Source organism: Diabrotica undecimpunctata, chromosome 9, assembly GCF_040954645.1.
Source record: "Diabrotica undecimpunctata isolate CICGRU chromosome 9, icDiaUnde3, whole genome shotgun sequence".
In the NCBI taxonomy this organism is placed as follows: Eukaryota; Metazoa; Arthropoda; class Insecta; order Coleoptera; family Chrysomelidae; genus Diabrotica; species Diabrotica undecimpunctata.
Window position 1 is genome coordinate 106,626,675 of NC_092811.1, and position 26,942 is coordinate 106,653,616.

The window sequence follows — 26,942 nt, forward strand, 5'->3', positions numbered from 1 at the left end:
AGTTGATGGCTAGCCTGGATTTTCTCATGTTGATTTTACTATATTTTCTGAGAAGAAATGACTTGTTCTTATTCTGTTCAGCGTTGTCCATGTATTGCAAAGCGGTTCAAAACCGGGCGGTTTCTGATCGATACAGACCATTTGCTGTACTTCCTATATTGAGTCGCTCTCCCATTGTCTTCTCCAGGCGTTGGTGAAGCTGAAATATTCCTGATGTAAGTAGGTGGCCTTTAACAATGGATGATATCTGGAGCGCAGTCTATTCATTTTGACATTAAGCTTTTTATGGTGGATGGGTAGTTGATGGCCAGCCTGGATTTTCTCTAATTTTCGTAGTTTCGACAGTGGGATGTGACTCATAATGGAAAACCAATAGCTCGGTGTTAATTTAATTGTACCTAAACTCATTCATTCGCATTGTCTGGTTTAATTGGGTATCAACAATTTTCGTGTGTTTTCTATTAAGCTATACCGGAAAAGTATGTTCAGCTGGTGAGTATACAAGCCCAAGAGCGGATGATATGAGTACGCAGGTTGAGGAACCCCAAGTAGTGCCACATAGCTTTTGGATTATATTATTTCGCGTTAGATATTTTGGTGTTATTAGTCAGCAGTTTTCAAAGTGAACGGAAAGTTTTTTGTTGGCTTGGGCATTATGGCATTATTTAGATGTATGGCACTTGATTTTCGTTGCATTCTCCCATAATGGCAAGATCATCCGTTAGTATGGTTTCTGTAATAGCTCTGGTATTACGTCTTGCCGCAATGTTCTAGTCGTCAGCGTAGCCAAATTTCTACGAAGTTGTCCTCGGCAGGGTCCTCCTTACAACAGATTCCTGCGGTAGTCCATTGCTGAGCTGTACACTTTTAAAATTGCCCATTGTGACTTGAAAAGGGTCTGTCTGTGAGCATGCTATCAATGAGTTTAGGTATTTTTTGACACGGAATGATACGAAGTAGTTTGCAGATTAGTCCTTGTCTCCAGACGGGATTGTATACAGCTGATATGGCAATAAAAGCAACGGATGTTTTTACCTTTCTTTAAAAACCTTCTTCAATGTGTTTTGTTATTAATAGAATCTTATCTGTGATTATATTACAACCTGGACTTCGATGTAACAAATAAAGACAAGAAGACAGGTAAGAAAATAAATAGATCAAGAATCCTAGTGAATTGAATGGTGATGATGACAAGGGCCTGACAGGAAAGTAAAAAAAAATTTTCTTCTGTCGGTGATTGATATAGATTATTCTAATATTTATTTGTGTCTATATCTACATCTTTGTCCGCATTATATTTCCGTATTTCTAGTATTTATCTATCTGCGAAACCTAAAAAAGGTTCATATATAATTTGGAATGCAATATTTACCTATTTAACTTTTTCAACAACGCGAGATAACTAAACTTCAACATATAATATACCCTGAAATATCTAATTAGTTGGGCTCTATTGTACTTAAGTTAAAACAAATTGTTGATTTAACGAAACGTCTTAGACGGGTTCATCGGCTCTATAAGCACAACCAACGAAAATTAAAATATGTCTTGCTTAGTCACTAATGAGATTTTAATTATTACAAATGACTATAATAAAGGGAATGTTAATAATACTTGTCTAGGTCTAACGGTACAATGATAATGAAGATTTTTAATAAACAAGATTGGGAACAGGGGTTACACGGGTTAAAGAATGTCGAGTTAAGTTAAATTGGTATTTAGGTAAATATATGTTAGGTATATATAAATAAATAGCTAAATAGAGATGTTTGAGACTAACACTATAAAGAAAAAATAATTAAGAATCAGATTAAAGTTGTTAAGTAAGCAAGAAAATACGTAATAATACACTTGCAAGTAGAACTAAACAATACGAATGTATTGGTCTATTCAAGAAAGTTGTTTATACGATTTTATAAGGAAGCTTCATCTTACAAGTTAGTATCTCTAAGATCATTTGAATGGGCGTAAACAAAAACATTCTAAGTCGTTATTTTTTTCATTATTGACATTTTGATGGAAATTTGTTTTATGAACAGTATTGCCTCTTTTGATGCAAAAACATTCTAACTCTGGTCTCTCTATGCATAGAGCGTAGAGGGCTGAAATATACCATTGTAAACTAAAAGATTCTATGTCAGTGACTTAGAATCTTTTTGTAGGCAACACTATCAACATCTATGTATTGTACCGTAAATTATTGTGTTCTGTGGATCCCTAATTAAATAACCACACGAAACCCAAAGAAACGTTGCTGCTAAATTGATGATTCAGAAGCGTAGATCAAAAAAATTCTACAATAAATTAAAAAGAGAAAATAACCAAGAAACATAAGCGAAAGAATCCCATGTGCTAGCAATAGCTTTTGATTATATGCAAAATATTGCACTGCCCATGATTCCAGTACAGGAAACCTTCTATTTGAGGCAACTAAAAGTGAATGTGTTTTGCATTCATTTACGGAAGTCCACATTTATTCGGATAACTGTGAAGGTAAAAATAAGAACCATACATTAAACAGTGTTCTTAGCCCTTACCGACAGTGGTCGGTTCAATCGAATTGAACAGTATTATCCCATCAGAGGACACTCCTACCTTCCTTGTGATAGGGATTTTTCAATCATCAAGAGTAAAACTTTTACCTGATCTTGGACAATGATTGCGGGGAAAATTTTTCTGCTGTAATAATAATAACCATAAAATATACAAAAAATAAATAGCAGGTGGAAAAGACTTCATATTCCTCATAAAAGTAAACAGCTAGGTCATCTAGCAGGCTCAGTCTCTCACTTACAATAGCTATGCCAGACGGATCCTTATCCCGCAACCCGAAAGAAGTAGACGTATAGACCAAATCGTTGATTTAGGAATGGTGTGAATGACTTTGAGAGGAAACTTGGTGCGATAAATGGGCAGCGGTGGTCAATGAATAGGAGTGAATGGCGAAAAAGACTCGTAAAAGTAGAAGCTATACTTTAAGGTTATAGCACCAGTGATCATCAGGATATAACGTAACTTTAGGTGTTCAAGATATCCAAAGACGTATTTTAATAGTTCGCAAAGATTTTATTCTGGACAATTCGCCATTACGTGTTCTAGTATCTTTCTCTCGCCGGGGAGCTTCTATTGCTGCTTATTTTTGGTTATTAATTTTTTCCCTGTTTTTTTTTAATGTTGTCGACTAGTAATAATGTTCTACTATTATTTTCTATTAAGACGACCACGGCAAGAAATAAGGATAAGTGAAAAACATCCAAAACCCAGATGAGAATTACTACTTAGAATATCAGATCGCTCAATTGAAGGTACCAAGAAATAACCCAAGTGCTGAAAGAGAAAGAAATAGACATTTGTGCTCTACAGGAAACAAAAAAGAAAGGAAAAGAACAATTAAAATTAGCTGAATACATACTAATCTATGGTGGAGTAGATTAGTATGTATTCAGCAAAAGCCTGAAGCAAAACAAAACAGGGCCAAAGAAGGTGTAGTCTTACTAATACCAAAGATACAAAATCACATCAAAGTGTCAATACATATCAGACAAGATTTTAACAGCAAAGATAAGAATGAAGAAGGAAGACTTGAACATCATCGGAGTATACGGTCCAGAAAATAACAAGCCTCAACAATAAGGGAAACGTTTTATGAGCAATTACAACAAGTAGTAGATCAAATCAGAGGGAAGATGATAATATTGGGGGATTTTAACGCTCGAGTAGACAATCAAGTAATACCCAGAATTAAGCAAAAACATAACGAAGATGTTAAAAACGAAAATGGACAACTGATGATAAACTTCTGCATGAATACCGAACTTAGAACAAACAACACATTTTTTGACTACAAAGACCAACACGAATATACACTTAATACCACCCTTGGACAAAGATCTATGATAGATAGATTATGTTATAACCAACTGACTGCCTCAACTCAGCAGATGTAGGTAGCGACCATAGCTTAGTATTATGTAAAATACGAATCATCCTGAAATACTTCACACTCCAGAGGGCGGCGCCAATACAAACAAAAATCAAAGTTGAAGGACTAAATACAGAATCCACGCAATACTTATACAGAAAAAGAATATCACAGAAGATCTCTGGGAATGAAATATTAGATCACGATAACATCGAGGAAAGCTGGGAAAAGTCAAAAATAACATAATTAACTCAGCAACAGAATCACTTGGAGAGAGGAAAGTAACAAACACTAACATATCAAAAAAGAAAACACCATGGTTTAGAGAGGAAGTGAAGACAAATTGTGAAGAAAAGAAGAAAATAATTGAAGAAAAACGAAAAAATATGAACGAACCAATAAAAATTAAAAATCTTCAGATGGAAATATGGAGGCGAAGAGGAAAACAAACCACCAACACCGAAAAAAACAGAGGAACTGCTCTATATGGGCAGTAACAAACTGAGAAAAGTAACAGGAATTTTGACCAGATATGCACCAGTAAGAGAATTTCTGAATAAAATAGGTATATACAATGGAGACCTGAACTGCAGACTATGCGATAAGTACCCAGAAACTGTAAAATATTGTGTATTATGTGATTGAGAGTCGCTGAATCGCAAAAGACAAAAACTATATGAGCAACCAACAGGAGACTCTAGTATATTTAGCAAGCAAAAGACCATATATACACACCAAGCAAAAGACCTGTACAAACTTCTACAGGAAACAAAAATTTTAGACTGGGTGTACGAAACAACAATGTGCAGTAAAACACAATAAGTTTCAGCTTCAGTGATAAGGGAGATCTTTCGGATGAGATGGATTTCCGAAGAGAACAAAAAAAAAAGGTTTTGAAATGGTGCATCCTTTTTAAAATGTTGGTTTCCGACGTTTTATCTGGAACTGCTCCAGATATTAAAGGCGAGGTGACAACGCACGTAAACTTCTGATGATCGACTGTAAGCAATGATGAGTGACAGGACAAAAACAATGTAGCATCGCATATCAAATATACTATGGAAATCGACATAGTAATCTACATAATACTAAACAACTTACAAGCGAGAAAACAAATTTGCCATCATTACCAAAAATCCATAAATTCCAAAATCCTACCTGCAAACCTGGAAAAACTAGTAACTGAATTACGTACCAACGTATAGCACATGCACTAAAACCTATCACAAAACGTTACACGCGTCTATTTTAACAAACAATGTACGTAAAGATGTTTAAAAACTGAACTATAAATATGTATAAGGACATCTGATAACAATTCCTAATTATTATGGTAACTTTTTTTTCGAGGATACTAATTTCAAGCAACAAATTACGGCTTCACCTTTTATTTCCATAAATGTTGTATATTTCTCGTAAAATAAAAAATGTATGTATTTAATTTGCTCCCATAAAAATCATATATTAGGTAGTTTGAAATATGTAAACTAATATTACAAATTGCTTGGGGCTATGAGTCATATCCACTTACAAGCACTAATTTATACTAAAAAGTTCGTTATTATTTAAAAACATAATTCAAGGTGAATGGAAAGGTATATTAAGGAAATTTGATGATTATTCGTATCTCAGAAAAAAATCAAAGAGGTAAGAGAAAATAAAAGTTGATCAGATCTACACTGAGCAGCAAAATTAACGCACCACCTTAAAATTGGGACATTTTTGATGTCTCGAATTTCCTAAACATATCGTCTGATTTGAGTGATTTTTTAAATATGTTATAGCCTAGTTATTTAAGAATATCGCTATAATAATGTTATTGCTAGACGAGTAAATGTCATTGTTACACATGGGTGTAACAATGATACTGTGTTTTTTTTTTCTCAAAGTTCGAAACATTTTGTTTTTTAAAACATTCGCTTATACCCGATAATAAAGGAGATATGTATTTTTATAATACAAAACGTTTTTATTAGCATAACGTAAGAATACCAAACAGGTTTTAACATCATTAAAGTAAAAAAAGAATACCAAACAGGTTATAACATCATTAAAGTAACAGAAATAAATCAATACAATACGTTTCAGTAGCGCGTGTTTCTGCCCCTACTTCTAATACGGCTTCACGTCGAAGACACTTACTCGAAATTAGGTTTGCTATTTGGTCTTGATCAATATCATTCGAAATCTCGAGAGCTACTGTTTCTACCTTTTATGAGGTTCTAGGAGGTGGCAAACACTGTCATAGTCTTTTGCCAATTATGTCCCACAAATGTTCGATCGGGTTAAGATCTGGACTATGCGGTGGCCAATTCAAAGCCCGAAGATTTACATGGCTAGTTGTTAAAGCACCTAACTTTTTTATTATCCAACATAAGCGAATGAATAAAAAAATGGAATGTTAATAAAATCTTAGACTATACTTGGGTTTTAATTTTAGTATTTTCTAAATCCTAAAATATCCCACAGGGTGTTGCAAACTTTGAGGAAAAATCACAGTGTGATTGGTACACCAGGTATTCAATGACAATTTACCTATCTAGCAACAATATGATTACAGCGATATTGTTAAAGAATAGAGCTATCACATATTAAAACATTCACTTAAATCCGACAACAGGTTTAGGAAATATGAGACATGAAAAATCAAAAAAAATTTAAGGTGGTGCTTGAGTTTTGCTGCTAAGTGTAGAATTTACTAGAGTTCGTACTAAAAACAAGATGTAATAAGGTTGAAAGGAAAACTCAAAGAACAGTTTTAAGAAATAACAAGTTTTAGATATCAGTTGGCATAATGATAACTGCATAAAAAGCTAAAGATTTACAAAGACATTTTAATACCGTAATCAGACCAGAAATCAGATACTCTGGAGTTAAATATAAACCTAATACACACTTGATCTAATGGAAATTGAATTTGTTTCCAGAATCGATATAACAGTCAGTTTCTTGATACAAAGAAAATTCGTGCCTTAGGTTTATGGCCAACATGTAGGTATCAAAAACATAAACTCCCCCTTAAACCACATTTTTGGAAATATTCGAAACACAAACATTCAATTGTCATCATCCCGGAAGCAGAATGACGAACACTAAATGGGTGGAATCTTCAGAAGCACCATCATCGACTTGAAAAATAGATTCAGTTTACATTCAAGTAAATTCAGTCTAAAACTTACATCTTAGAATATTATCAGCAACAATGTAACTTTAATTAATTTAATTATAATTAGAGGGTTTTTACCTTATATTAAGTGGCTTAAAACATGTAAACCTAGTAGCATTAAACCACATTTTTGCTACAAGCCTAGTCAAAATTTAACCTTCACGTTTGCTTTAAAGTGGTAATACTTATTTTAGGAAAAAGCACTGATAATGAAATAGTCATTTCAAATTCCGTAAACGTTCTGTGATGTAGCCCGAAAAGCTTCATTTATATTATTATACCTTTTATAAAAGATTTTTAGATCAAATTTTTGTGCTTTATGGTATACAAGCAAACACAGGAAAGTAGTTTCCTTGTGGATTATGATAATCTGGATTAAAATATAATAACTTTCTGTTAATTCAATACATGGCTTTAAATTTGTTTGACATTAGTTTAATTAAAATCTCAAAAGGCGAAGTGACGTTATGTCAAATGTCTTTAGGCGATGTTGTCTGTAGGGGAAATATACTTGTTATCTTTAGACATTGGGTCAAATGTCAATTAATTATAATGCCTTTAGTTCAAATTCCTCTGGGGAACTGCGTGCAGATGCCCCTTCCACCTCGAACAAAACACGGCCTGGTATGACTTTGAAAGATTTACCACATCCTTCCCATAAAAAAAAATATAATTAGTAAGCAGATTCAACTATCTTTGTTCCTCAGTGACACACTATCTTAATCGCGAGGTTTAAATACGACCTCCTATACAATATGTTACGATATTCAGTGGATGGAGTCTCACAGACGCTACCTGCAAGAAAATCGAGGATTTCGAAATGAGGCTTTATCGTCCAATCCTAAAGATATCCTATACCGACCACGTGACTAACGTTTTATTAAGAATGCAAAAAGGAAAAGAGTTGTTAACCATAATAAAAGCAGCCAAAATCAAATACCTCGGACATATCACGAGGAACAGCGAAAGATATGGGTTGCTGCAATTAATTCTACAAAAATTCAGTGGGTCCAGAGATTAATTGAAGCACGACTTGGTTTAACTAACTTTTTGTAGTTCTAAGAGTAGGTATGGATTCTTCCGGATGTGGTAAATATACACTGCAAATGTTAATTTTAAAATGATAAACTATTGAGACTGCAACAGCTTGCAGATTTGTATCTAACGGAATTTCTTTGGACTCGACCACCGCTAGCTATTTGCTGCACCGGTCTATTTTTGATGTATGGTGTATAGTTTTTCAATTTTACATTAATATTAGAAAGTCGTGTTTCTTGTAAACATATTACTAAAGGTGAGAATTCATTGATTAATAGTTTTAAGTTTTCGATATGACTGTAAAAGCCATTCAAATTCCATTGGATTATGAATTTGGTTATTGGATAGAGTTGCAGTTGCTTTCTTCCTCAGTAATAGAAGAGTTGTCTGTTCCATATATCTTTTTTAAGATCTTCAAAGCTTTTTTAATCCTTTTAGGTGCAGATTTCTTTGGAACAGGAATTATTATTTTTTGATTTTCTGACTCTATTATTTCAGGAGATGTTGACATTTGTCTTTTTATAGAAGTATTTGATAATATGCTGGTATTATTAGATAGTGAATCGGGTAGGTTTTGTCTGTTGGAGGATGTATTTGGTAGTGGTCTGGTTAAAGAAGTAGCAGGAGTACTGGATTAATGAGCAGTTGGGGTTTCTGATGTAAGGGATGTTTTATTTATTGGATAATTTTCTGTTTCAGAAATATTAACATTTATAGATTGAGATAGATGATCAATATTTTGTATACTAATTGGTTCGATAGTGCAGTTTTCATCTTTGTGTCCTGTGGTATTACATTTAGAGCAATTTAAGCCATCTAAGGAAAGATAAATTCTGTAGGGGGTATTGTCCTGAGATATTAGAAGTGAATTTGGAATATGATTATTAGTTGTTGGAGCAACAAATACTTGACGCCTAAAGCTTAATATATGAGTGTATTTAGATTCAGGCATGCCAACTTTTAAAAATGTTATTTTGGACACTGCAATAAGCTCCAATTTTTTGAAATGAGTTTTTCTAAGGATACTGAAGATCTTTTGGACGGAGTACGTGACCAATAATGAGATGTTAAGAAAAATAGGAACTGATGAAAACTCTTAAAGATTGTAAAGTACCAGAAAACAAGTTATCTAGGTCAAGACATATTAACAGAGGACAAAAATACAGATTCCTATGATTCACAATGGAAGGAAAGTTTAAAGGATACATGTGACCAGAGAAAAGACAATATTCGTGGTTGAAGGATGTAAGAGACTGCACAGCAGTGGACAACGACTCATAATTAACAAAATCAGAACACAGAACACAGAGAGCACTTTGATGAAATTACAGAAGATGGATATTATAGGACACTAGCGAGATGTATAGCGATTTAAGTTTTACTCGGTTTTAAATGCATAATAGTACAGATTTTATTGAAGCAGATTACAATGGTCTTTATATAGGAATGATCAATGCTGAAAAATTATAACTTTTAATATCTTGTCCAAATTTTGTAAAAGAAATTTAGAATAGAAACATAGAACGAAACTGAAATGTACGAAACGCTAAACAGTTAGAACGTAAGTAGAAAAACAAAGGCATGTTGTTGCCTTTGCATCTGTTCATTAGATGATCCAAACATTACACTCTTCTGTTGGTTATAATTCAGTATAAAAAAGAGATAACCCCAAAGTTTTACTTTGGGTTTTATTCACTTCATGTAGTACTTCTTTATTTGTGATTTTACATCATTCTCAGTATTCGAAAATAGCAGCATATTTCGAAACGCTCAATATGTTTTATGTTATGTTGCTTGATAGTCCATGCTGGGGACTAAGTTATGATAAACGTAAAGTAATATGTTAAAAGAACAAGAGTCTAACAAAAGTGGAGAAGAAAATAAAAAGACAAATCACTTCATTGCAAAATTACACAAAACAAATAGAATTCAAAACAAAAAAAGTGTTTTAAGATGATCAGTGATGAGCAGTACACACTAAACTGTGTAAAAATATTCTCGTACTTGGTATACGCATACTGTTATTATGTAAAATATTAAAATAGTTACCTTGACAACGTAGTAAAGCTAAAAACGTATTATACAACCACAATTGTTCACACGCAACACTTTTAAATCCACAAACAATTACTCTGGTCAACTTTGAGTATTAAATCCTGCATTATTTATAATCGTTTTAAACTTTTATTGATAAAATACTAGCAAACGTCATTGTAGGTATTTTTTCAATGGGCATTCTTCACAAACTGAATTAAAATCTTCCATCCAGTGCGCCGTGACCGGATGAACCGGAAATAAAAAGTGAGCCCTTAGAATTCACAATGAAATTCGTCTATAGGGACGGTATAGCTATTTTACGTACAGGGTGAGGCAAATAGTTAAATTTTTGAAAGTAGAATTTTATTCCGAACAAGTATATATTAACGTACATACAATGTATCTGATATGACTACCGAATAAAGAACAAAATTAAAAGTGATCCTTTGATTTTGTCGTATTTTACAGTTGGCATGAGAATTATGGCATAGCTTAATTCTTCAGTTTTACACCTTAGTCGTTAAACGTCAAGATATAAACAACTAGACATATTTTAATGGCCCCTAGCTTTTGCATTTTATTGAATTACAGCAGCAAATTAAAATTAATCCCACAAAAATAAATAAATACTTACTCGACTTTGACTCGTCAATTTTTTCACCTCCTTTATACCCTTTGGTCCAGGTGTCCATATTAAAAATTTGTTGATAAACGTTGAGTTTCCTACTAGGCACACGGCTTTGTCTAAAAGTTCTACTACTTTATAATCAGCCTCGTTTTCCGCTAAGAGAAGTATTGTAAAACCTTTTTCTCTAGAATTAGGCCTGAAAAAAAATATAACTAATTTCAGTATATAAATAAATAAATACAGTAATACAAATGATATCTTATGCGACAGTTTTATATATTGATAAATCTACAATGCTGTTAAAATAAAAATTTGCAGAAAAAACCCCTAATGTTTACTGTATATTTAGATAGGTGTAGATAGTGTTACAGTGTAATTTCGGATTGTTGATTCGAAGAAAAAAAGGCCACTGTTGCAGTGCAGAATAATAAAACTTTTTCTGTGCGGTTTCTAGGAAGATTAATAATCGTATTTTTTGTCTACGCCTCGGTTACGTAGATAAGATAATAGATATTTTCGAACAGATTAGGAATTTTTGAAACCGATTGTAAAGGCTTTCCGATAATTTCTTAGAAATAAGACATTTGTTTAACATTCTAATTTACAAAATTTTGAAATTTTGAGGAAGAAAGAGGGGAAAGTATGATCACAAGGAGAGTATTCTGGTTTTCAATTTAGGTAGGATAGAAAAAGTCTGGCGGGAACAAAATTGAAGGAACGGATTGACTAGGAATTACTTGCAGGTGAGGAAGGTGTGCAAGTGAAGAGATAAAAGTAAGGGAACGAGAGAAATGCTTTTTTAAGAATGAATTTTTGAAGCTTTAGGGTTACCAACAGTTCTATGTGTCCTGGATAAGATTGAAGATTGCTGAATCGGAGATACTTCTTCTTCTTCCTTCTTGTATGTAGGCTTTAAAGCTCATTTCTTCTCCAATATTAGCCTCCTAAATTGTTTAGATTATCGCACCATCTTTTTCTTGGCCTGCCAGTACTTCTTCGTCCATTTGGTGACTTATCTCGTGATATTCATACTATCCTATCCTCTGCCATTCTACTAATGTGTTCGTTCCACTCCTGTTTCCGTTTTGTCACCCATCCATTTATGTCTTAAATATTTCATGCTCTTCTTATGGTTTCGCTTCTCTCTATCTAACAGACTTTTCCCTAATATTCGTCGAAGTATTTTCATCTCGTTGTTTTAAGTAGTCGTCTCGTTTTGGATGTGTCAGATCTTGTCTCCGCCGTGTATGTTAATATGGGTCTAATTGCTGCTTTATAGATTCTTGTTTTTGTGTCTTGTCTTAGGTGTTTGTTCTTCCAGATTGTTTCATTAAGAGATCCCGCCGCTTTACTTGGTTTTAAGCTTTGTTGTCGTACTTCTTTTTCAACATCTCTAGTTAACTAACTAACAAACTAGTTATATCTATTCCCAGATATCTAAACCTTGCTTCCTGCTTTATTATTTTCCCATCAATTTCGATTTTACATCATAGTGGGTATTTAGAAGTTGTCATAAATTTGGTTTTTTCTGCTGATATTATCATATTCTATTTCTTGGCTGTTGTATCGAAGATGTGTGTTAATCTTTGGAGCTGGTCTTCTGTTTCGGTTATTAATGTGGCGTTGTCTGCATAACATAATATTTGGATTTCTTTGTTCCCCATCATGTAACCATGACCTCTACGTACTGCTTGTATTATTTCGTTCATTATTATATTAAAGAGAAATGGGCTTAACGAGTCACCCTTCGAGTCTGACTTCGCTTTGTACTGGTATGTACTGTGTTAGTTTTATGTATGTTTGCCTGTATTCGATTATGGAAGTAGATGCTTTCGATGGTTTGTATAAAATTGATTGGTATGTTTCTTTTATACAGTAGGTGTAAGACGTCTTCGACTTGGATGCGATCAAAAGCCTTTGTCAGGTCTATAAAACATAGATATGCTGGTTTATTGTACTCGATGACATTTTCTGTGATTTGTCTTAGTACAAATATGGCGTCTACGTAGGATCTTCCGGATCTGAATCCTTGTTGTTCATCTGATAAAGTCTTTAGTTTATTGATTTTGTTGGTTAGGACTTTTGTGGTAAGCTTAAGTGCGGTGTTCAGTAGATTTATACCTCTATAATTGTTTGGGCCTTCTTTATCTCCTTTCTTGAACATTGGTATCATTATGCTGTTTCTCCATGCGTCTGGTATCTTGCAGTGCAATATTAGTTTTTGAATAAGTTTTGTCATCTTTAGGGTTATACTTTCTCCTCCGTGTTTTAGAAGCTCGCTGGTTATTCCGTCTGGTCCTGGTCCTGGTGAATTTCTATTTTTTAGTGAATTTATGACTATCTCTACTTCCTGAAAACTGATTTCTATTTCGTGTCTTAATTAAGGTACGTTATTGTGTTGATTATTATTTTCCTTTCCTTTAAACAGTTCCGTCAGGTACCTTTTCCATTCGTTTGCTGGTATGTTATTGTATTTCTTCAATTCTGTAATTTTTTTTTCCGTTGTTTCCGTTTGTTTTTGTGTACCGTAGAAGTCGCTTTCTATCCATTTTGTAAACTGTTCCCAGTGTTCATTTTTTGTTCATCTTACCAATTGCTTTGTTTCATTTTGTATTCTTCTATAGGTGTCTCGGTATTCTGGAGTATTTTGATGTTTTGTACTTCGTGTAGGACTCTCGTTTCTCTTTACGTTTCTCTTTTATTTCTTTTTTAAACCATGGTGTATTGTTGTTGTTTCTTTGGTTCACTATGCCTTTACATTTTTCTAGAGCTTCTGTTGCTGCTTCTACAATGTTGTTTTTAGTTTGCTCCCAGCTCGCGTTTATATCTTCGATGTCGTCTATTTGTTTCAGCGGTATCTTCTGTGCTAGCCTCCTTTGGTACATTTCTCTTCTAGAGTCGTTCCACAGTGATTCTAGATTGAATTTTTCCTCGGTGATTTCCTGTAGAAAATGTTTTATACACTGTAAGTTATTTGCTTTCCTTATTTAACCTGGTTCGAGAATTTTATGATCTTAATTGCAGAAGATTCTCAAATCGCTCGTACAGAATGTCCAATGTATTATGAACCATTCTATTGAAAGCAAATGTGTTGTTGGTATCCATATCATTCAATTCGGCTCAAAAGAAGTTGATAGTCATTGACCTATAGCACTCGTTGCAGACGGTGATATCCTGACCAACGTCGTTCTCAAAGAACTGTGGCATGCAATTAGGATTTTCTCAGATAACAAAACGCATTATATCTTGGATGGGTAAAGTATAAAAAATTAAGAGTAACATTTAAAACTGACCTCAGCTACATTATGAAGAAACTACAAGAATAATATACCATGGCTGGCCTAGATATTAACCTCGCGAAAACAGAGTACCTATCTACAAGTGAAGAAGACATAGAAGATCTACAGATTGATGACAATGTAACAATCAAAGGAAAGGATAAATTCAAATACTTGGGGTTTATAATCATGAAACAGGCAACAACAGAGGAAGAAATTACACAAAGATTAGGACAAACAAGAACAGCAATCCGACAACTCAACTCAGTATGGTGGGATAGACACCTGAATATGAAGACAAAAACACAGATTTATAAAACATTAGTGCGAAGTATTATGACATATGGGGCTGAAAATTGGATCATAAACAAGAAAAACAGCAGTAAGATAGTAGCAACAGAGATGGAATGCCTGCGAAGATGCTACAGAGTAACAAGAATGGGTAGGAGAAGCAATGACGAAATAAAGCAAAGAACATCAATAGAAACAGACATATTAACATATATATATATATATAGAACAAAAAAGACTAAAGTGGTATGGACATGTAAGAAGAACTACCGACAGCAGATGGATAAAGAAAATAACCGAATGGAGCCCCATATGAAGGAGAAAAAGAGGACGACCCCGAAAATCCTGGAGGAAAAACACTCACCCATACTATGAATAACTGTGAGAAAAAGTTAAAAACGAAAACATAAGACCACATAGTAAGATGTTTAATAATACTGAAAGAATAGCCAGGCTAAAATGGATACGATTTGAAAACAAAAAGAAAATACCAGATGATAGATGGATAAAGAGGAAATGAAGGCTTCTTCTTCTTCTTGTGCCACTCCTAGCGGAGATTGGAAATCATCATGGCCACCGCGACTTTGTTAGCAGCGCGCCTAAAAAGTTCAATCGAACTACACCCGAACCATTCACGTAGATTACGAAGCCACGATATTTTTCTTCTTCCCACACTTCTTTTGCCCTTAATTTTGCCCTGCATGATATTTCTTAAAAGTTCGTACTTTTCACCTCTCACAATGTGCCCCAAGTATTCCATCTTTCTAGTTTTTATCTCATTTAGAATTTCGCTGAAGGCTATATAAGGATAATCGAAGCGTCTGTCAAGCTACAATCAACGCGATTTATTGACGATTTAAAGAAAATGAATAAACTTAGATGAGAACGGCGCACAATAGACGGGATTTGACACAAGAGGAAGAGGGCTTATGTTTAGCAGTGAACATTCGAGGCTGGATAATCAGACATGTAGATTAGACACTACATGTTTCTATGAGTTACAAAGATAACATAAAAAAGAAAAAAACTGCAACTAGAAAAAACCTAATATGATAAAATTTATATGAAGATGTGCATGATAAGAGCCGTAATGAAGATCGCAGACAGCATACCTATAAATTAGATCATTATTACTGAACCAGTTAATGAGATAAAATAACGTAATGACTTACACACCACCTGATGTTAATGATATAGTCTTTCTTATATGCTTCTTATGCGTTAATGGCCATATCATATACATTTATCATTACACTTATAAAATTTTATGCAACGGTTGTTTATTGTTGAAGATAAATTATTCCTGCATTTTTAGATTTATGTATTACGACTCACTGCAGTGCGTATCGGCACCAAAAATCTCATGGAAATGAGCAATACGGAAGAAAATAAGCAAAAATGCATAATAGATACAAATAGCGATAGGCCAGTAGAGTGTTACCGCTGCCACTACGAAGCTGTGAGTTTTAGTCCAGTAAAATAAAAATTGTTTGTTTATTACTGCAAACAAAAACAATTTTTTATTAGAATTTTTATTAAAACATTGACAGAAAGGAAAAAATATTACCAATAACTAAAGTTAATACATTGGGAATATCTATATTACTAAGAAAATAATGATAGAAGAAGAAAAACAGCAATAACCAAAATGGTTTAAAAGTGCTTTTGTCTTTTATATGCAAAAATAATGCTTTTGACAGCGCTGTACGTACTAATACATTTAAAAAACTACAGTTATGAATACTTGGGACATAATTTTGACTGATGCCTAAGCTTTACGGTGTCTGGTAATTAACATAAAATATGACTTTGTGAATAGCATATTAAAACCAGGAAAACAAAATGATAACAACCCTAAGAACTACAGACCAATAGCCCTACTATCGGCAACAAAACCACTTATCTATAACAGAATTAGTCCAAAGCTACTTGAATCAATACTGGTTGATCAGGCAGGTTTCCGACCGAAAAGAAGCTGCGCAGATCAGGTTACTTCACTTACCGCATTTATTGAGGCAGGGTTCCAGAGAAAACTTAAAACTGCAGCCGCATTCATAGATCTAACAGCGGCCTACGATACAGTCTGGAGAGAAGGCATGATATACAAGCTCCTCCGTACAATCTCCTGTAAATCCACCTCTCGAATAATCAACAGCATGCTAGCCTACCGAACGATTGAAGTAGTCATGGGAACCGACATCAGCACTCCAATAAAACTAAAGAATGGACTGCCTCAGGGATCTGTCCTAGCTCCTCTTCTCTTTAGACTGTACATCGCTGATATACCAGAAATCAGATCAAGGAAGTTTGGTTATGCCGACGACTAGGTCCTTGCAACAAGGTGTAAGTCATTTGAACAAACAGAAGAAATCCTTACGGCAGACTTAAACACAGTGGAAAAGAATTTCCGTAAATGGGGGCTCCAACCAAACGCTACCAAAACAGAGGTTTCCAGTTTTCATCTAAATAACAAGTTTGCAGGAAGAATACTGAACATCTAATTCGAAAACACCACACTCGCCTACAATAAAACACCAAAGTACCTTGGGGTGACTCTTGACAGAACCCTATCTTTCAAGGAACATCTGTCAAAAACAGCGGAAAAACTTAAATCCAGAAACAACATCATCCAGAAGTTGTGCGGCACAATATAGGGAGCATCGGCTTCCACCTTGTGATCATCTGCCCTGGGCCTTATCTTCTCAACCGCAGAATACTGCTCTTCAACCTGGCTTAACAGCTCACATATACTTAAAGTAGATGCCCAATTTAACAGTACAATGAGAATGATTGCTGGAATTATCAAATCCACCCTTGCGCAATGGCTTTCAGTACTGAGCCACATTCCACCACCCAAACTACGGCGCATACACTCCCTCACTAGTGAATACAAAAAGATACTTAGTAACGAGATCCTGCCAAGTCAAAAAGATATAGATGCTGCCAACAGTAACCGTTTACGCTCCAGACGACCGCCAATAAAAACAGCACAGATTGCTGGGGAAAATGAGTTCAACTTAACGACCACTTGGACTCGAGAATGGATGGAACAACAAAATAGCAGCTTACCCTGCATCAAACAAAAACCACCAGGTCTTGACATTGGTCTTACTGTTGTCCTACAAGACAACAGTAAGACCAATCCTAACATATGCAGCGAAGACAAGGACCGATACAAGAAAGACGAAACAACAAATCAACAATATCGAAATGAAAGTATTAAGATCAATAGCAGGCATTTCATTAAGAGACAGACAAACCAAGAGAAGTATACGCGAACAATGCAAAATTCAAAATATTTACAGGTGGATAAAAACAAAACAAAAAAAAAACTGGAACGAACATGTAAACCGAATGGGACCAGATAGATTAGCGAACATCTGTAAAAACAACAAGCCGTATAGCAGAAGACCCGTTGGAAGGCCGCCAAAAAGGTGGAAAGATAATGTACAGTCAACAACGACTGAAACAGAATAAGAGGCAGACAAACAGGAGTAATCCTAGTCGCGCGAAGAAGAAGAAGAAGAAGAACAAATTTACTATATTGTTCCAAATCTGCAGGATGATTGAACAAGGTATCAATTCAAAAAAGAATAACAGAAAGAAGCAGAAGCAACTTTTAGACAACTTCTTGTATAACCGGAAGTTGTAGGAGACTCTAAATATTTTAGATTAATTTTATATCATGTAAAGAATTCCATATCCACCATTTTCAGATATTGCCTATGTGAAGTTTCTCTAACACGTCTAATTGGAACCCCAAAAGAAACATCCTGTATAAATACATATATTTTTTGTCAGTATTAGTAAAATTGATTTGCTCAAGACAAAAAAAAATTAAATGGGATTATAGAGAAAAGCATGTTTATTTAAAATAAAAACAACAACAACATTTTCCGGTTGTTTACACCAACTGGCCTATTACGGAACCTAAGACAAAGAAGCGAGAAATGTGAAGAAACAACTTAATGAATCGCCCAGATATGGAACGGCGATAAAACACTCTTATACACCTTAGCATGAATAATTACAGAGTTATTCCAAGCCAAAGGGAAAACACCTTTGTCTTCCTCTTCAGATTTGCCACCAGAATTGTATGCAAATCTAAGACAGGTAGTCGGTGCGCAGGTTCCTAGCGCCTTAAGGTTGCGAGTCCGGTGTGACATTATCTGAGAAGATATAGTTGAGTTGGTTCAATAGCTGAAAGGTGTTTCGGAATTATGAACATTCTTGAGTGTTAGCTGTTTCAAGCAATTAATGTGTTACGATGATATCATGTCTATTGTAGAAAATGCAATAGACGTTATGCAATTTATATTAAATATCCAAAGATTTATAGCATACCGCTTTACAATGACAATTGTTTTTGGATGAAAATAAAAATTTAACATTTCGTTACTTCAAGTTTGGTATTGTACTTCTCAAAGTCCGAAAATTAGTGCAGCAAAAACTACAACAAATAAAGAAGCACGCATGACTGATTTAAAGTCGGCAATAAGACTGATAAAATATGGGGAAAATTACGAAACCTCTTTACTACTACACTAAACTATAATAGCAATATATCGTGCTATTATGTCTCTCCCGAGTCAAAGCATTGGATTCACTAATCTAAGTTTTAAATACTACTGTTGTTCAATAGGCCTTAAAAAATGTATCCTAGAAATTTAACAAATAAAAAAAAATTAATTACTGCTTAACCATGTTTACATAGTTATGACAATTCTCGATATTCAAACTAAAAACTTTTATCAAAAATTACTGGCTTATTTATATTGCAGCGTTATCATTTTTTTAGTAATAACTGTTCTTAAATTTTGATTGTGCTGTATCTATAATATTTCGTAGACTGTTTTTATTGGAAGAAAACATACAGAAGGTCACTCCATCAAAACCGCGTTAATTGAAACCGGCACAGAGATAAACCAAAAGTAAAACGTCAAAAAAGTTTCTATCGGCATTTCTCTAGATGTTTAGAAATAATTCGATCAAACCTGGCATGCTGGATTGATGTAAAAACTACTGAACATCGGTTTGCCCATTCCTTTTATCAGATTTATCCATTCATATATTTCTGAGCGCAAAATCACGGCAAAGGTCAAAATTTAAGTTTTCTGTGGTTTCCCGATTCCATTTGCACAATTAAACCTGTCCAAAAGAAGGATACAGCTACAGCTGTCCTCAACTCGAACATCAAAGACAAAATTCATAAATAAATTTATTGAAATTAATCAACTCAATCACAATTCATAACACAAAAAAATTCTGAAAAGAATTGTTACCATACCCCTTACTCCTCTGAACGCCCTCTGAAAAAGATCAGCAGAACCAACAACAAAACCAATGCCCAATCTACAAAACACGAAACGTCCTGAAAAGGCTACCTAAATAGGATTGCCGGAACATCTTATATAAAAAAAAACACAACTACCACAATCCAACCGACAATACCTGCTGTGGTTTGTGGCTTATTCGCATAGACTTAAGAAAATGTGACAAGAAAAATGTGATCTAGATTTGATCTAGATATCCTTGGGATCTCAGAAACCTGGTGGCCTGGATCCGGTAAATGCACTACAGAAAGCGGAACATTCTTTTACTCAGGCAATGATGACCGCGATCATAGAAAAGGCGTCGGGATTATGATAACTAAAAGATTGGTGAGAGCTGTCACAGAGTTTGTACCATATTCCGACCGCACAGCCTTAGTAAAACTTGGAGCGAAGCCAAATAATCTCAACATCATACAGGTTTATGTACCAACTACAGAAGCATCAGATGAAGTAGTGGAAAACTTTTATAGTGAAATCAAAGAACTACTTAAATTGACAAATAAACATGATGTCAACATAATTATGGAAGATTTTAATTCCAAAATAGGGAAGGGCAGCTTTGAAGACGTAGTTGGACCCTATGGTCTTGGAACAAGGAACGAAAGGGGCGACCGACTTATACAATTTTGTCAAGAAGAAAACATGAGAGTTACCAACACATGGTTCCAACTCCACCCCCGTCGCCTTTATACTTGGAAATCTCCAGACGATAGAGCTCAGAACATAATAAGAAATCAAATAGACTTCATTCTTATCAACGGTAGATTCAGCACAACTGTCAAAAGAGCTTGCACATACCCTGGAGCAGATGTCCCTTCTGACCACGTACTATTAGTGGCCGTCACAAAGATCGCTCTTTCATGCAAGAACAAGCCTGAAACTCAACAACAGATAGCATTGGACAAACTGAAAGACCCAATGATACAAGCAGAAATAAGCAATAAAATAAACGCACAAATTCAAATATTGACGACAAACATTGCCGAAGATCTAACACCAACATGGAATACGATTACAAGTGCTGTAACAGACATCATGAAAAACAACTTAGGGTACAAACGAAATAACAAGAGGCAAAAACGGATGACAGAAGAAATACTATTACTAATGGAAGAACGACGAAGACACCAGAATAACCAAGATGGCAGCAATATGTATGAAAACATTAATAGGCAAATAAAAGCAAAAATAAAAATAGCAAAAAATGAATGGCTTAAGCAACAATGTATCGATCTAGAACATTTACAACGACAGCACGACGACCGTAATTTTCATAAAAAGCTTAAGGAGACTGCTGGAATATACAGAAAACGAAGACCAACTACCACAGTTAATCAGGATAACCAAATAGTGCTGGGTGAAAAGGAGAAAATTGATATATGGGAAAATTATATCCAAGAGCTCTTACATGACGAAAGACCCATGAGTGAAGTTTATACAGACGACCAGCTGACTGGCCTTTCAATCACCAAAGAGGAGATAGAAAAGGCAATATTAAATTCAAAAAACAATAAGGCACCTGGACCAGATGAAATCTCGTCAGAAATACTCAAATTACTGGATGAAAGGGGAATTTCAGCACTACACAAAATATTTAACTTAATTTATGAAACTGGCTGCTATCCTCAACAGTGGTTACGCTCTACCTTTATTCCCCTGCCCAAGAAAGTCAATGCAAAAAGATGTGAGGATCACAGACTCATTAGCCTCATGAGTCACACTTTAAAGATATTCTTAAAAATACTACATCAAAGATTATACAAAAAGTGTGAATGGGACATCAGTGACTCTGACACTGAAGCAATAGTAGCAACACAGGTGCTGGTCCAAAATTGTTACGATCAGAAGAAGGATGTGTTCCTATGCTTTTTAGATTACCAAAAAGCGTTTGATCGTGTCCAACACCACAAGTTAATGCAGATCCTCAAGAAAGTTGATATAGACCAAAAAGACATAAGATGCATTGAAAACTTGTACTGGCATCAAACGGCACAGTTAAAAATAGACAATTCTATATCCAAACCCATACATATAAGAAGGGGCGTTCGACAGGAATGTGTGCTTTCCCCTCTTTTATTTAACATTTATTCGGAAGCCATATTTCAAGAGTCTTTGGAGGATGCAAAGATGGGAATCAAAGTGAATGGAGTATTGATCAACAACATACGATATGCTGATGATGGTGTCTTAATTTGTGACAACATAGTCGATCTTCAACAACTTGTCACTATAATCGGAGAATACAGTAAGCGAATGGGATTAGAGATTAATACCAAAAAAACCAAATTTATGATCATCTCCAGAAACTTGGATGCACTTGAAAACTCCACCATAACACTGAATACTAAGTCCATTGAAAGAGTGAGTAAATTTAAATACCTGGGATCGTGGCTTTTTGAAGACTTGGCATCGGACAGGGAAGTAAAATGTCGCATTGAGCAAGCTCGAAAAGCTTTCGTAAAATTCAAGAAGGTACTGACTTGTTTAGAATTCGATCTTCAACTGAGACTAAGGTTTACTAAGTGCTACGTGTGGTCAGTGCTGCTATATGGCGTAGAGGTCTGGACACTCAAAACGAGGGATATAAAGAGATTAGAAGCTTTCGAAATGTGGCTCTATCGCCGTACCCTAAAACTACCATGGACAGCGAAAATCACAAATATAGATGTCCTTAAAAGAATAAACCAAGAACGCCAACTTTTCGAAACCATCAAGAAAAGGAAAACGGCGTATCTAGGTCACGTCATGCGAAATGAAAAATACCAGTTCCTCCAACTTATAATCGAGGGTAAAATTGAAGGCAAGAGAGGAATGGGACGCAAGAAAATGTCCTGGCTCCGAAACATAAGGCAATGGACAGGGATTAACGACATACAATATCTGATACATATTGCAAGAAATAGAGAATTAATGGAAAATGTGATCGCTAACATCCATTAGTGGATTTGCATCTGAAGAAGAAGAAGAAGACAAGAAAAAGTGTATATAACGGGGTCAAATCGCACGATCTCGGTAGCCAGTTCAGATTACCTTCACGTGAGGTGACCATGTCCCCAAATATCTCCTGAAGAATGTCCAATATAGCATAAACTGTGTGCACGTCTTGCCGTCCTATTAAGAGCACATCTTGTTGATGTCTATGTCATCCAATTCAGGCCAGAAGAAGTTGGTAATCATCGACCTATAGCGCTCACCGTTGACGATGATGGCCTTCTTCTTCACGTGCCATCTCCGCGACGGAGGTTGGCAATCATCATGGCTATTCTGATCTTAGATGCTGCTGCTCTGAATAGTTCAATTAATGTGCATCCGTACCATTCCCTCAAGTTACGCAACCATGATATTCTTCTTCTTCCTATACTTCTCTTGCCCTGGATTTTCCCTTGTATAATCAATTGAAGTAGGTTGTATCTCTCATTACGCATAACATGCCCCAGGTTTTGCAGCTTTCGTGTCTTGATGGTTTCCAATGCTTCCATTCTTTTGTTGATTCTTCTAATGACTTCGTTGTTTGTTACATGCTCGGTCCATGATATCTTCAGGATTCTTCTATACACCCACATTTCAAATGCTTCCAACTTTTTAGCAGTCGACGCGTTAAGTGTCCATGCTACTATCCCATAAAGCAGAGTCGAGAAAATATAACACCTTGCCAGCCTAACTCTCAAGTCCAATTTTAGTTCTCTTGTACAAATGATGGCCTGGCCGATATCAATCTCAAAGAAATACGAACCGATGATGCCTTCAGCCCAAAAATCTATACCAAACAGTGATTTTTTCGGGATGCAGTGAACCCCCGTGCATCTCATCTCGATTGGTATCTTCCCAAATTCGAAAATTCAGTTTGTTGAAGTACTCAATATACCAAAATTGTGTCTTTTCGCTGAAGATGATTTTTCGATGAAAATTAGACTTATTTTCAGCTCTTTGATCAGTTTAATTTTGCAGTGATGCAGGCCCAAGCCAAGACGCAAAATTAAGCAAGACGCAAAATTAACAAGTCTGTAAAAGTCCGAGTTCTTGTGAGCAACGTGAAAAAGAGTATCATGAAAAAGGCTGCCGCGGATTCTCCGGCACACTCTTGTGGACCTCGGTGATGTTTGTGGTAGATCTTGAGATTGTGGACATAAGGGTGTTGATTAATTGTTTACTCAACTAGTGAACACAAATAGTTATCTCAGTAGGGTGAATATGGCGACTGTAAAATGGGAGAAGCACGCGGAATGTTTCCCTAACAGAACACTCACTCAGATAAAACAGGCTAAATAAATGACAGCTTATTTGACAGATGTAGTTTCAACAATATGGCCGCTACCAACTCTCATAGTTCGGAAGTTCCTATAAAAAAACTCCGTATTATACTTTTATTCTCTTCCTCCGTCACTCTCGTCTGTACTTTATTTATCTCAAAGGGAGCATTAGAAAAACAAAATATAATAAAACATCCATCTTCATCATGACATTTCAATAGTACAGTTTAAATAAGGTAGACACTTTTACTTTTTATTTGTAGTTTATTTTCTTCATGTATATTTTACTTAATGCATTGCTAAGATACGTTATATATCGGTTCCTTTGATTCGTTCATTACTAATAATTATATTAATAAATCAATAATAAACATTAAACTATGTAATTCCTACAGTTAAAGTTAAAATACAGTTTTACCATTTCTCAATTATCCAATCTATCATCTGTATAATTCTTACATGTTTAAAGTTTCTTCTTTTGATTGGTCAAACAACTTGATATAATTGAAGCTATCAAACAAGCATCTTGTTATTACCTCACGTTTTTCTGTGATACCTGGACAGCTATTTTCACGGTAAGTAGTGTGAGTTAAATTCAAAATTACAGTATTGATTTATAATAATTATAGAGACTTAGAAATGAAGTAAGTGAAGCAAACGGCGATGTGTTATTGGATAATGCTTTCCAACGGTGCATGTACATTTTATTGTATTTTTATACAGAAAATGGATGATATAATACAGTTCGATAATACTTTTATATTATGTATATACTTTAAGTTATGTACGTAAGATATATATGTTATAATAATTAAAAAGAAAAAAAGGATATTAAAATTTCAAAACTTCAAAACAATTTTCTTAATAAAGCTCTCATTATTGCAGTGCGTATTTTTAGACGTTATGAAAATATATGTAAGTGACAGTCTAGACGCCATTCTCACTCTTCATTTTCTTCGAATCCTTCTAGTACAAAATATTATCCAGTGTTATGGTCGCGCTGATGTTAGTAGATGTGTTTTAGTAGTTGCTGATAGCAGATCTGCTTTACAGCTTGTAACATATCTTAACTGTGCCAGTCCCGGCTTGTGTAGAGGAGGGACGCTGAACTGAGTAGGGATCCTTCAGTACTTTGTGCAAGACAGACTGGGCGGGGAAGTCCTCAACCCCGACATCGCGCGTCCCAATGGCTGATAGGGAACGTTCCTGTAGATATGCAGGACAGGTATGAATGAGGCTTCGCCAAATAAGTACCCGCGGATTAACTGTGGACATGCCACAGGTCAGCAGATGTGTCAGTAGTGGCCCGTGGATGAGGAATACAATTCCTGACAGGTGCGGTACCACAAAGTCGCAGGCGAAAATCAAATACTGATTTAACTGGCTGTGATAGTGCGAATACTCACCAACCCATCCGGCAAGCGTGGTGTTTTAATACCAATATGCCCCTCAAAACACAACATGCTGAACTTGAAACAAAATGGGACGATACCAGGTGGGTCCAGGTAGCAGCTCAGAATCCCACACCGGAAAACCGGTCAGTCTCACGGATTTTGGGGGAGGCACAGGCTCAACAAAACGGGCCAAAATAGATACGAACAAACAAAAATAGTTACTACTAGCAACATACAATATCCAATCGATAGCTAAAGATGAAAAGGTCTACGAATTAGAAGAAGAACTGTCCAAGATAAAGTGGGATATTGTGGGACTGTCAGAAGTGAAAAGAAGAAGCGAACAATGCATGCATCTAAACTCTGGAAATCGCGTATACTATACAGGGAAAATAGACGAAACATATGGTGGCGTAGGATTTCTTGTCAAAAACTATCTCACACCATAAATGTCTACATATAAAAGCGTTTCTGATAGAGCAGCTTATATTATAATAGACCTAGATAATAAAACCAAGATCAAGGTTATACAAATGTATGCTCCCACAACAACACATCAGGAAGAGGTAGATGAAATATTCTACGAAGATTTGATAACAACATTAGAAGAAAATGATACAAAGTATACCATCATTATGGAAGATTTCAACGCAAAATTGGATAAAAAAGAAGAAAATACTAAAACCAAAATAGGGATGCATGGTTATGGCACACGAAATGAAAGAGGAGAGAAATTATATAACTTCTTAGAACAACAAAATTTATATGGCATTAACACACTTTAAGAAACCAGCAAACCGAAAATGGACGTTGATATCTCCCGATAAAAAGACGAAAAACGAGATCGATTACTTCTTGTGTGGGAACAAAGACATTTTTGAAGATATAACTGCTCTTAATCGATTCACAACTGGCAGCGATCATCGCCTTTTAAGAGCAAGGATTCTTGTTAAACAGACGAAAACCAGTAGAAACAGGCCACATAATTATTGTAATCAGATAGATCCAACTAAAACGCGACAGAAAGAAGATGAGTACAGAGAAGTCTTAAGAAAAGAATTATCAACAAGAATATTCCGACATGAACACAATTAATAAAGAAATGCAACGAAAGGTCTTGAAAGCAGGACTGACTGTTGCAAAGAAAACGAAAAATAAATAAGACAGAATAAGTGATGGAACAAAACGGTTGATGGAAAAGAGACGCACATTTCTAAGCGAAGGAAAGCGAAACACCGATGGTTTCAAAGAATTAAATAAACAAATAAAAAAGGAAGTAAAGGAAGATTTAAGGATCTACAATGAAAACAAAGTAGGAAAAATAATATAAAAGGACCGAGGCCTGAAATGCTTTAGATCAAACATAGGAAAGCCTATAATAATTTCATTGAATGATAAAGATGGAAAAGAAATAAGAAAAAAAGGAAATCCTAAAAGTTACTTAAACATTTTAACGTGGTTTATATTCCTCAAACAAGAACCCAGATAACACTGCAAAGGAAGATCTTAAGAGAAAGAGAACGAATGTCGACTTAAAAATACTCCCTAACATAGAATCCTTCGAAATAAAACAAGCTATGACACAACTAAAGAACAATAAGGCTC

At 35.1% G+C, this 26,942-nt stretch overlaps 1 protein-coding gene across 3 annotated transcripts in view; it reads right to left on the reverse strand.

Annotated features, from left to right (window-relative positions):
- LOC140450377 (puratrophin-1-like) overlaps positions 1–26,942 on the reverse strand; it is a 1,292,549-nt gene that overhangs the window by 114,375 nt on the left and 1,151,232 nt on the right. For all 3 annotated transcript variants that reach the window (XM_072543974.1, XM_072543973.1, XM_072543975.1), the window contains one exon: positions 10,798–10,987. In XM_072543974.1, the coding sequence (XP_072400075.1) occupies positions 10,798–10,987 (190 nt within the window). The remainder of the gene's footprint in view (positions 1–10,797; positions 10,988–26,942) is intronic.